Source organism: Sinocyclocheilus anshuiensis, unplaced genomic scaffold, assembly GCF_001515605.1.
Source record: "Sinocyclocheilus anshuiensis isolate Anshui unplaced genomic scaffold, SAMN03320099.WGS_v1.1 scaffold430, whole genome shotgun sequence".
In the NCBI taxonomy this organism is placed as follows: Eukaryota; Metazoa; Chordata; class Actinopteri; order Cypriniformes; family Cyprinidae; genus Sinocyclocheilus; species Sinocyclocheilus anshuiensis.
The window spans coordinates 483,332-496,845 of NW_015547641.1; the positions used below are offsets into that span (position 1 = coordinate 483,332).

General features: G+C 36.4%; 1 protein-coding gene across 2 annotated transcripts in view; it reads right to left on the reverse strand.

Moving 5' to 3' along the window:
- The window catches only part of LOC107701866 (gastrula zinc finger protein XlCGF57.1-like), a 40,706-nt gene that overhangs the window by 23,615 nt on the left and 3,577 nt on the right, over positions 1-13,514 (reverse strand). The window contains exons 1-2 of one of the 2 annotated variants that reach the window (XM_016504005.1): positions 9,102-9,472; positions 8,780-8,933 (exon numbers count right to left, since the gene is read on the reverse strand). In XM_016504005.1, the coding sequence (XP_016359491.1) occupies positions 8,780-8,933; positions 9,102-9,299 (352 nt within the window). In that variant the 5' untranslated portion in view covers positions 9,300-9,472. Of the gene's footprint in view, positions 1-8,779; positions 9,578-13,514 lie in introns of those variants that run through there. The other variant, XM_016504004.1, reaches the window with a different exon arrangement.

Genomic DNA, 13,514 nt, shown 5'->3' on the forward strand with positions numbered 1-13,514 from the left:
ATTAAATGCCCATGAGAAATATTCAAAACTAATACAATACTAGAAATTGCAAAGTTAATGCATAACCATTGGACAGCAAAATGCTCAGTGGGTCAGCAGGGTCAGTCAAAAACATGTGGAGAAGAAAAGATGCATGTTAACTGCATAAGAATTAGGAATTAAGGTGAAGAATTAGGTGTGAAATAACCAGGAACCATTTAGTCTCCAGCGCCACCATTTTCCAGAACTGCAATCTACCTGGAGTCTCCAGAAGTACAAGGTGTCAGGTTCTCAGAGACTTAGGTTAAGTATAGAATCCTAAAAAATTACCCCTACTTAATAAGAACCACATACTGAATAACTAACATGAACTAACCATGAGCAATACATTTGTTACTGTATTTGCTAATCTTCGTTAACGTTAGTTAATGAAAATACAGTTGTTTATTGTTTGTTCATGTTAGTTCACAGAGCATTAACTAATGTTAACAAGATTAATAATGTATTAGTAAATGTTGAGATTAACTTTAACAAAGATTAATAAATGCTGTATAAGTGCAGTTCATTATTAGTTCATGTTAAGTAATTAACCATATTGTTACCAAATTAATAAATTATGGATTTACTTGATAATGAAAAGCTTATGGTAAAAATACCAGCATTGTTTGTATATGAATAACATGCCAAGACAATTATTTACTTGTTATTTATTTAGGTATGAAACAATTTTAATTCTGATAAAGAAAGGTGAAATTTGTAAATCTGTATATAACACATCTTTTTGTACATATAAATCTCTGGTTAAACATTAACATCCTTTACACACTTTCTTCCTTTAATACTTAATCTCCTTTAATCATTAAACCTTCCTTCTTATACACTTTACTGGCACATGAAACAGCAGTCTGTGTCCTCTATGCTGTCGTAGAATCCTCTCAGGCAACCACGCTTCCCATTACCGTAAAAACCTGAGCAGGATTTGAACACGGTTTTACATATTTTACACTCTTTAATTTCAAAAGGCACCCGCAATTCAGCCTTTGATGTTTCACTCCATTTTCCCCAGTTCACAACACCTGTAGCCAAAAACACACACAAAACAGAACTCTTTCATATGCACATCTAAGATTATGTTAGCCATGACAGTGCTTTAGAAAAAGCAAGAAGCAAGATTACTTAAAGCCAACCTTATACTCATGAGGCCTTATGCATACTTCATTGCACACATTTAAACTTGAACACACTTACTGTCAAGCCATGCATAGTGTGCCTTCTGTCTGAACAGGGCCTTGTTTACAACTGCACTAAAGCAACTGCAAGTAAGAGACAGATTCATGTAGGCAGCATCACCATCCTGTAGCACTACTTCAAGGAGTATCATCTCCAAGACCTCCATGGGTAACTGGAAAGTATTTATAAAAGGATTAATCCATTTGCTTGAATGGCATATTACAGTATTCCAGCACAAAAGAAAATAAGACATCTTACATCCAAAAGTTGCAACTCAGCAGTTATGCTTGCCTTTTGTGCCTAAAAGGATAGCAGAAAATACAAGTCAGTCTTTATATGGTAAGAGAAGAAAAAAATGTCTTATTAAATGTCTCATACATTCTTTTCAGTATGCCTCATTTGTCTTTTTGTTGCCCGTCTTTCTTCATCAGACCTGCAATGAAAAGTAGTACAGGACAGGTATGTGTAATGCAATTCTTTTAAATTATGTAAATAAAACGTTCTCTCAAACTCAAAGGAAAAGCTAAGTCTTTGATAATTGAAGCTTCAATGGTTTGTATAATGTGATCGTGACAGCACAGCAAAAATTAGAGTGTAAGTTCAAAAATGTAAAAAAAACAAAAAGAAAGAAAACAAACCTCAAGGGGAAATTCTCCAAAAGCAGCAGACACCACCACCTCCTGATGCAAGGCACATCAGGCTAAAATAAAAAATAAATACTCTGTTACCTTTTAATAATATGGGGGTTTGCCATTGCATATTTCACTTACCTCTGTAAAATCAAAGGCCCCTGCTGTCACAAAGCTCAGTGAATACTGAAATGGTAAACATTACAAATACATTTGCTAAGATACATATACTGGATAAACATCTAGTAAGCAACACATCAGCTTTATAAACTTACCATCAGGACAAAGACACCACAGCTGTTGCTGAGATGTTGTTGTGGAAGGCCCTGTTGATGTTGCCATGCACAGAGTCAAACTACCTTGAAAAAGTAAAACAATTTGCAGTGTTTTTACAGTTATTCATTTAAATGATTATTGGTACCGTAATATCGTTGACACAGTATTCATGCCAAGGCCCAGGATACAAGATTTGTGCAATGTTTCTGAGATGACAAAGACAAAACAAAGAACATAACTTAAAAAACAGTAACTGCACTGCAACAAAGATCCGTGCAGAGGATCAAGGAAAAAAATGTCATGCTCTCCTGGGTTCATAATCTGTTGATATGTCACAATATATACACAGAAAGAAGACGACTGCAGTTTATAGATCAAAAAGTATCTAAAAATGATGCAGACATAAGTTATCCCAGGTAAACAGCAGATTCAGAATTACTTACACAAACCATCCAATGTCCTGGTATCCATGTTGGGAAGATAAACCAGTCGATCTTTTCATCCAGCTTGAAAACAAATAATATTGGTCATCACCAAAATTTGGAAACTGTGTGTCTGGGTTTCATATTAAACATGACTGACTATAATACATACAGGCAGGTGTAGAAGGTGCTCTTCAAGTGTCCTGTTTGACCATGTTGCAATTTGATATGAATTGGCCGAAAAAACATTCACATTCTGTATGGAAAATTGAACATACTTTAATCTAACCTAAGGCAAAATTGAGAATGTTAAATACTAAATACAACAACAGCTGAGAGTATTAACATTCTGACCACTGTAAGCACATCTACAAAAGTAAGTATATTTCAGCCAAGGAGCTGCTTAAAAGGATAGTTCACCCAAAAATGAAAATTTTGGTCTATGACTGTACCTGTAAATACTTCCATAGTATTTCCCCCCCACCCAATACAATGGAAGTCAATGGGGACCAGCAACTGTTTGGTTACCAGTCATTGTCTTCATCTTTTGTGTGAACTCCAAACACAAAAGATAAAGACAAACTCATACTGGTTTGGAACAACTTGAGGGTGAGTATTTAACATCCATAATGATGAATATCTAGGCTGCACAGACAGCTGTAGAGAGTGAGTAAATGATGACAGAATGTTCATTTTGGGTGTATCCCTTTAAGCGGCTTAAGTAATTTGAGCACAAAATATAGACTATTTCACCTGTGATTTTGCTATGGTCTCTACCACTTTCAGGCAACAGTTGAGAACCTGCGTTAAAATAAAACAGAAAATCAATATAAACAACATTCACCATTAATTGCTATATTCAAATATAGCGACTGGACAGCTGTACATAAGTAAAAGATACAAACAAATCACTTAAATTTAAGCAAAAATCACATAAAATTCACTGAGTTAAAGAACAACTTCAACCTGTATGCATTTCTTTCTCATTCAGAGTTGTATGCAAAGTTTGGGTTGTCTTTGAAAAATGTGGTCCCACATTTGGTTCTGCTCCTATGCATAGTTAGTACAATTAATAGAATGGAATGACCTACTCACATGCAGCACATTAATAGAATATTTAAACATTAATTGCATGTTTTGTGTAATTGCAGAATGGGCACCACTCACTAGTGCAGTTTTTGAAATACTGCTCACATTCCCCCTTGCTTAACACGGTTTTGTGCATTTTTGCAAGGGGAAATGGCTCTTAAAAGAGCCTTTGAGTTATAAAGTGAAGAACAACAAAAAAGAGGAGAGAGATGGAGGGGTGGGGTGCATGACAATGACAAGGATCTGCAAAAAGAAGGAAATACAGAGAATCGGTATTAGCATAAAATGTTTTATTTTTTACTCGTGCAGGGGTGTCCAAAGTCGGTTCTGGAGGTCCACTGTCCTGCAGAATTTAGCTCTAACTTGCCTCAACACACCTGCCTAGAAGTTCCTAGTATGCCTAATAAGGTCTTGATTGGCTGGTTCAGGTGTGTTTAATTGGGGATGGAGCTGAACTCTGCAGGACAGTGGCCCTCCAGGAGCAGGATTGGGCACCTACTCTAGTGCATATACTGTATAGCAGCATAACAGTATGTAATATAAAAAACGAGCTCTACTTTCAAGGACTGTTAAACTTAATCATACTTTTTGTTGAATTAGTATTATTAAATGTAGTTTACTGTTTATTTTAATAGATGTATAATTAATAATAATAATAATAATATCTAAATATTTTACATTTAATAATTTTATTCACAGAAAAGCAATATAATTTTGTATAGCTATTGTTAATATTAACTTGTCCTATATTACTTCTGCTGGTTCAGTTTTGCCACTGTATTTCTTTTTAAGGGGCTTATTTTGGGAACACTATATCCTAATCATAATCCCACCAAAACCACACACACTAACGTTTCTAATGCTGCCTTCACGTGCTCTCGGAATTATCGTAAATACGAGTTTCCTAGGTAAACATTGCACATGAACGCCCTCCCATTTCGAAACTTTAATGCGATGAGCTTCAGAAGTGAGAATTATCAAACTTCCGATAGAATGTGAAGGCGGCATTAGGCCTACGATGCTTTTGGAAAACACAGCCCTGGTTATTTGCGTGACATGGTGGAGTGAGTAAAGTTACACGATTTTATTTTTAAACTACTTCACATTTCCTTTTAACAACACACTAAACGCCACTTTAGAATTAAAAATTGTAATGAAACAAATTAGACAAGAGATGTAGCTTGCCGGTACTCATCATGCAGCGAAGAACAGCAGAAATGAAAACCCGCTAGAATCGACGTCATGACTTGACGCCACTCACCAATGAGAACAGTTGTAGGCGGGACGAGACGTGGAGCCCCGCCCCAGATACAGCCCCACCTCGAACTACGTCATTACTTTGCCACTAACCAATGAGAAGCGTTGTGGGTGGGGTGACACGTGCAGCCCCGCCTCGATCTGCAGGCTGCAGCCGGGTACTTCTCTGCCTCCTCAACTTTAGGCCATAGACGAACATGAGCCTCCCTGTCATCCTTACAGAAATCCTCTCTAAAGCGGATTTTTCTCTCCATGCAGACCGGTGCATTTTTTGACATCCTCCAAACCATGTCACGTACAATTCTCATGCCAAATTGAATGATGATTTGCCGCGGTCTGGCGCCCTTGTACTGTGTCCACAGTATTCTGCAGTTTTTCAGGAGAGTGAGGGACGATCTGTGACAGAATATCAATCACGACACTTCTGGCATCCTCATCTTCTCTTTCTGGAACCCCATTTAGCCTCAAACACCATCTGCGTTTGTATCGGTCATGTTCCACGCATTTCTGTTTCAACAGGTCATTGTAACGGAGTTACCTGTTATTTCAAATTATCCACATCCTCCTTAACGCCTTTCAACGCCGTCGTATTGGCATCCAGAGACTCAGAAATTTTGACAATTGCATCAGTGTTCTCTTTCAGTTGGAATTCAAAGGCATGAATGTATTCCGAATTTTTAGGTCAAACTTACGACTGAGACTTTGGATGGCGGCGTACAGAACGCCTGTACTGCTTTCACTCGTTTGGGCCCAGGACTTTTGAGAGGGGTGTGAGGCATTGTCTTCTGTCGAACATCTTTAGCAGACGACACTTCAATCTCCATCGTATCAATAGTTTCCTCTCCTGCTTCCCCTGAAGCTAGTCCAACATAGGCATGTTCTCCAGTTTTCCCTGCCATAACACTTCAGCAAGTGCAGCATAAAAAGGCAAGTGAATAGTCTTGTAAAAGCAAAAATTCACACGAATGTAGTAACAAAAAGCATTAAAGTAAATAAATAATTATAAATGCAATAACCGTAGACCAATAGACGGCCTTTTACACAATTATATCAGAGCCTGTGAAAAGTTCAACTTGTCACTCCGCCATCTTGACACGCCCACCCCCAACCAAGCTTTGCTTTGACTGTCAATCACCGGCGTTGGTTTTTTTTATCTGAATCACTGCGTTTCAATATTTTAGTGAAATTTTAAACGGTAATTTTAGCAGCTCCTGAAATGGGTCATGCCATTGATATTACCAGAGCACTCAGCAGATTAAGTAAATGGAAACTCGGTTGATAGAAGGACGCAGTTGCATGGATGGAGGAAGATCAATGTAAGTGTCTAAAATGCATGCACACAGTTCAGATGAATGGTAAAAAATCGCCCTCTTTAACAGTGCAGTTTACCGAAACTAAAATAACAAACATTAACAACATTGCCATCCCATACAGAAAGGTATTCACATATATGTGAAACACTGTTAAATATATTGAAATATATTTTGAAAATATATTTAAAAAATGCATAGAACATAAGCTCATGTTGCGTGTTTAAATGTGTTTATGTGAAATTATCATGCCTCATATATGATGTAGCCTATTTTTAATCACTGCGTTTTTGCAATGCAGCCTAATTTTATTTCTACACTATAAGTTTATGGTTTAAAGCTATTATATTATATTATAGTATGTCTATCTATATATAAACTGACTTCAAACAATGTTTTGCAATACTGCTTGCATATTCTCATTGAATTTACAGTTTGATGTAGGCCTACTATCCACTTAAACAATACGTGATCAAGTTTGAGGACATTTTATCTGACTTTTATGTACTATTTCTGTAAACGCTGGTAACTTTGACGTGTTTTAATGGGCACGCGCGTTGAACATTCCAGTCGCATTTAAACTGGAGCGGAGGGAGTTACCATGGAAACGGGGCGTCAACTCAGCTGACAAGTAGCTAGCGAAACTCCATCTCCCAGTGTTGTTTTCACTGCTTTCAGGTAAGTTTAGTCACTAAAATCACCGAAATAATACATACAACTCTCCCTGACACTTTCTTACATGTAACTGACACGTTTCTGTTCAATATTTACTTGATACCATTTTACAGAAATGGTTTAGTGTCTTCGGAAAAAAGACCATTAGCATCACAACCGTTAACTAACTATAAAGGCCAACTATAAGAGATGTTCATCATGCTCATCTGATGTTCGCTACTGTTATGAATAAGATATGTAACTTTAATACACAAGGGAAATTCCCAATATTAAACAAATAACCAAATTTACATGCATAGGACATTTGCGTTCTAAGACCGTACAGGAATACTAAACATAAAAACGCTGACCCATTATGTGATGTTTTCTCATTAAAATGGTACGATTTACTGTTAATTCAATAGAATATATGGGAGCACTAGGGAATAAGAATATGGCGGTGCAGTGGCTTCACTTCTATATCATCGTGAGTAATCCAGTTCTGTTATAGATTAGTGGTGTAAACTTATAATAATGGATTACTATGGTCACATGGACTTAATGGACACGCACGCGGTGACCATAAAGTCCTCAAGACACATCAGATTTTATTTAAAATATCACTTTACCTCAAACATCTCGTTTTTATAATCCTTGGAAGTCAAACTCAATCAAAAATAAAATTAGATTAAGCAGACCTAAAGTAGAAGAGAGATATCGCTTCTGGATTGCAAAATAACAAAAACACACCAGTGATGAATGTCTCGATATTATCTCATGTAGAAACATTTGGCAATATACAGTTAGCTTGATCAAATTTATGCACCAATAATAAATTGTGTGTTTTTTTAATATACCCAGCACCAAAAGTAAAACAGTTAACATTAGAGCTTATCGATACTACGGTCTTTTGTAATTTAGCCCCAGGGCTCGTTTAATACCGGTTTAGGTATCCATTCCTACAAGAGAAGCAAAGAAGGGTCAATTACAAAGCTACATGACAGTATATCTTGCATCTGTATTTCCAAAATACATCTTAAGCAGAAGAATAACTCAATCATTTTAAAAACAACAAAGAACAATTTTAAAAATAAATCTCAGTCTCTCTTAAAGTGTTACAGTCTCTTCTTTAGCTTGCTGAACAAGAACAGTGTAAAAAGCTTCTACTTTCCTTCATGAAAGAGTAAGCACACTACATGTGACACATGAATTATAAGACAATTGAACATAATATGAAACTCATAAGAAAACACAATGATATAATTTATATCATAAAGCAAAATGATACGCAATAAAACATTTTGACATTGTTGTTTGGGGAGGAACTCCATCTTTGAGTTGAACTGAATCTCACAGTTGAATCTGCTGGTTTTGAAGATGAAGATAAACTTTATTCACTGTGAAAACTTTAGATAATGTTTCTTTGTCATATCACTTGTATTGACTGGTTAGAACAGATTAATCCAGATGATATTCTATTGCTTAATGCATTATTGTTTCAAGTTTGATGAGAAGGCAGCATCAGATCTAAAAGTGCTGGATCTGTAGATGATCTAGTTACTGTGAATGCTTTTTGTATGACTGTGTAGAGCAGATGAACGATTGAAACACTTCCCACATGAAGTGCAGTGATACGGCTTCTCTCCAGTGTGGATCCTCTCATGTGTTTTCAGACTTGATGAATGATTGAATCTCTTGTTGCAGTGTGAACACTTATAAGGTTTCACTCCAGTGTGGATCCTCTCATGTGTTTTCAGACTTGATGAATGACTGAATCTCTTGTTGCAGTGTGAACACTTATAAGGTTTCACTCCAATGTGGATCCTCTCGTGTTTTTTCAGGTCTCCTGACCTATCGAATCTCTTGTTGCAGTGTGAACACTTATAAGGTTTCTCTCCAGTGTGGATCCTCTCGTGTTTTTTCAGGTCTCCACCAGTATGAACTCTCATGTGACCATCAAGACTATATTTGCATTTCAAACTCTTTCCACAAAGATTACATGTGTACAGTTTCTCTCCTGTATGAACTTTCATATGTGTCATAAGGCTTCCTTTTCGTGCGAAACTCTTCCCGCACTGATCACATGTGTGCGGTTTCTCTCCAGTGTGGACTACTTTGTGTTTCTTCAGGTGTCCTGACCGAGTGAATCTCTTGTCACAGTGTGAACACTTATAAGGTTTCTCTCCAGTGTGGCTGTTCATGTGATCCTTAAGGTTTGCGAAGTGTGCAAAACTCTTTCCACATTGATTACATATGAACAGTTTCTCTCCTGTATGAACTCTCATATGTGTCATAAGGTTTCCTTTTTGTGAGAAACTCTTCCCGCACTGATCACATGTGTGCGGTTTCTCTCCAGTGTGGACTACCTTGTGTTTCTTCAGGTCTCCTGACCGACTGAATCTCTTGTCACACTGTGAACACTTGTACTGTTTCTCTCCAGTGTGGATTTTCATGTGTACCTTAAGGCTTAACGATTGTGTGAAACACTTCCCGCACTGATCACAAGTGAATGGTTTCTCTCCAGTATGAACTCTCAAGTGAACATCAAGATTATATTTGCTCGTCAAACTCTTTCCACACTGAGTGCAGGTGAAAGATTTCTTGGCTCCTCTTTTCTTTAAATCTTTCTGTTTGGTTTGAGGGCAACTCAAATGTTTTTCTCCAGTTTTGACATGATTTTTCTCCTGAACTTCATTTAATTCTTCGTTCTCCTCACTTTCTTCAATAAACTCTAAAGTAAAAGCAAAAACAGTTCATTTGTCAGTAACTTGGAAAAAAAAGAGATACGTGAAAGTACATAAAAGTGAACCCTGTTGTAGCAGAGTAAAGACAATTTCTATACAAAATTTTGTTCCTTTTGATGCAATTTTATAAATTATACTTTCCTGAAACTTTATGAGTTACACTGATATTCAAAATATTATTTTTGAAACATTATAGACACAAATCCCATGTTTCTATAAGGAGAAGTATTAATTATGTTTGATCAACTACACAATTATCTAACATACATTTTGTTGAAAAAAGTGTCCCTTATTATTTGCTGCTTCATCTATATTATTCAACAGCTCTAAAGTTTCTATTACAACAAACTAAATCTTAAACTGCGTGAAACTTTATAACTGTCACTATTGTTAACGCTCTGGGGTCGAAGACCACACTGGTGTGGTCGGTCATGTTTTTTCTTGCAAAAAGAAACGATAGATAGATAGATAGATAGATAGATAGATAGATAGATAGGAGTGATACACAGCCCTATCGCCCAGCCCTAGTTCCTACACGTAAAACCATAAATGTTCATATTAAACAGCAATGCAAGCGTGCGATCAGACGCACAGACAAACATAAATGACTTGCACAATCCATGTATTATTCGTTCAATTAATTTTTAATTAAGAATCCACAATCTGAAAATTTTTTAAACTTATTTCATTATTTCTTTACAAAATCAAAACAAAAAAACAAATAACGACTTGATATCCATATTTTTGTTTTTATGCACAAATTAAAAATGGGGAATAAGAATATGAAATATCAAAATCAAACTCATTTCGTAATCATTATTCTTATTCCCCATTTTAATTTGTGCATAGAAACGGAAATATGAATATCAAGTCGTTGTTTTTTGGTAAAGAAATAATGAAATAAGTTGCTTTTTGTTTTTCAGATTAGCGGATTCTTCATTGAAAATTAATTGAACGAATGATACACGGATTTTACATGTTAAGCTGATCTGATATTGTGTGCTCACCACATGGGAGGCTAAATGTGCGCATTGTAAAATTATTTAGAAGTCTGAATAGCTACTAGGCTATAATTACTTGAAGGGGTCATATGATGCTGCTAAAAAGAACATTATTTTGTGTATTTGGTGTAATGAAATGTGTTTATGCGGTTTAAGGTTAAAAAAACACATTATTTTCCACATACTGTACATTATTGTTTCTCCTCTATGCCCCGCCTTTCTGAAACGCGTCGATTTTTACAAAGCTCATCGGTCTACGATCGCGGATGATTTAGTTTCGAAACGAGATGCAAAAACGCCTGTTTGGCAATATTTTGGCTAAATATTTTAGACTTTTGCCTTTTATCAGGTGATTTTAGAAGTTTTTTTAAACATTCGTTTCTTATTTAATTGGTTCCACATTGTTTGCTGATTTTTACTTTATTTAAACCTTGTGTCATTTATTTATTTTATTTGACATCAAGGTGTATGCCGTGCCTCCAAGCTTTCTTACTCGTTTTGCTAATGAATATTTGGGTTAAACTGTTCTGGAACAGTGTTGTAAATACAACTTAACTACTGATTTCTAGTCGTGTCCTCTTTTGGAAGGCCAAACAAAGTAGTTTCGCTTTCACAACGAAACAGCCTCACACACTGCAGCCTTGAGTGAGCGGAGGCCGGAGGCCTAGAGTGAGTGGCGGCCTAGAGTATGCGGAGATGGCTTGAGTGAGCAGAGGCTCACTCAATATGTTTTCATGACAGGACTGTGCAACATGATGTGGCTCCAGACAGCGAATGGTGGAGAGACTCTTGGAGCAGGTGCAAGCCATCAAACGGGTGTTTTCTCAGGACAAAAGCCGCCACCCGCTCCCGCAGCTTACATGGCAGGACATAAGTGTTCTGGAAGCGGTTAACAGCGGGTTGAAGCCTGTAGCGGAGTTTACATATATTCTCTCTGGAGAAAACCAAGTTACTGTTTCCTCACTTTCACCAATGTTGGCCCACCTGGAAGGTGTGCTGGAGAAGTCAGAGCAGGATGCCAAACTCACAGCCGACCTGAAGTGCGTCATCTTGGAGCAGATGGAAGGCAAATATGGCCATGATGCCACCCTGAGGATGATGCGCAAAGCAACCTTGCTTGACCAAAGATACAGACGAGACTAGGGCTGGGTGATATGTCAAAAATATCTTATCGATAACTGCCTTTAAAAATATTGCGATATCCGATAATATCGTCTACCTAAGTCTATGAATCAACCGTTTAAATGATTTGGTTCAATTGCAATGAATCACTTCTTAACAGTGACTTGCTGCCACCTGCTGGCGGTTTTAATTTCACATTTAAAGTATTTTTTCATTTTTAAAGGGGTAACATGATGCTTTTTTAAAGATCATTATTTTGTGTTATTCTAATTGACTGATTAAATGTAAGAATTTGACTCAAAAGATGTCATATAGGGACATTTAAGAGGGTTTATTTTCCAAATAACTATAATTTCATGTTGCAGAAAAATGTGTTTAAAAATTGTGTATGGTCTCTTGTTTTTGTTCCAAGTTACTTTCCTGTCCACTGATTTTTGCCTCTCACAAAAGCCACAAAGCTTTCCAAGAAGACAGTAAAGGCTTATGTCACGCTTGAGCTTTAGTTAGGCTGAAACTTGAAAGTTAAGTTGCACGACATAAATGCAATGTTTAGGTATTATTATTATTTTTTTTATTACTATTATTTTGATTTATGCCTTAGTTTTAGTTTGTACTGTTTACCATTTTTAAAGTAATGTGAAATTGATTTTTTTGTATTTTTATTTATTTATTTTATTGATATTTGTATTTGCATTTTGAATGTAATTTGGCAATTAAATACATTAAATGAGTTTAGTTTTCACGGTTATTATGCAATTTCAGCAATAAAAATTAACATTTTTCTAAAAAGAAAACAAATTAGTTGTTTATTTTAAGAGATCTATCTTATTATCTCTTGTATATTTAGTATTGCTCTTTAATAAAAAAAAATACTTCTTATCAGATTACTCGATTAATCAATGGAATAATCTGTAGAATACTCTATTGCTAAAATAATCGATAGCTACAGCCCTAGTAGTCAGCGCCGAACAATAGGCAAATACAATATAAACTGAGATTACAAAAGTGATTTAGTCAAGATCACTGATTTTCTTTTCTTTTGTTCTTTGATTAACATTATAATGACTGGCGGTAGCGGCTGCTGTCAATGCATGGATCCAATACACCCTTGTTTTCTTTCTCAACTCTTTTACGTTCACTTAAGACATAACCGATTGTATTTATGGGATATTTTGATATAATTCCATGTGTATTTGTCCATTCGAATGTGTAAGAACGCGAGAAAGAGAGCTCAGTCCAGTGTCCACGTATAAAAGAGGCGGCTTTTGTGCGTGCGCTTTGTGTGTGTGAGTGCACAGCGCAGAAAACAGTGCGCGAGTGCAGAAGTGAGTTATATTTCGTCTTCTTGCAGTTGAATCTTTTGAAATCACAATAAATGTGCATACAGAAATCTTGCAACTTACTAGTGCTGTGTTCAAAATATCGATACGACGATGTATCATCACAGAGATTTGACGATACGAGTATCGATACAGCTGGCCCTGTATCGATATTGTGGCACGTGTGCAGCAGTGGACCATGCTTAATTTGTTTAAAATTTTACAACATTTAAAATTGAATAGAAAAGTGCGAGGTTTCTAAAAAAGAATGAACAGAGCATATATAGGCTACAACAAGGTTTAATCTGGCCGCAGAGGAACACAACTGGGTTGCCTGATATAAAGAGACGTAATCCCCGAAACAGAGCTTCACACTTGCACAATACGGAAATATCTGCTAAGTGTGCTACTTATCTTTGTCAACCTGGCAAACGTGCACGCGCTCTCTCTCCACTGTGGATAAACGCGCTTGCTTTCTGAAA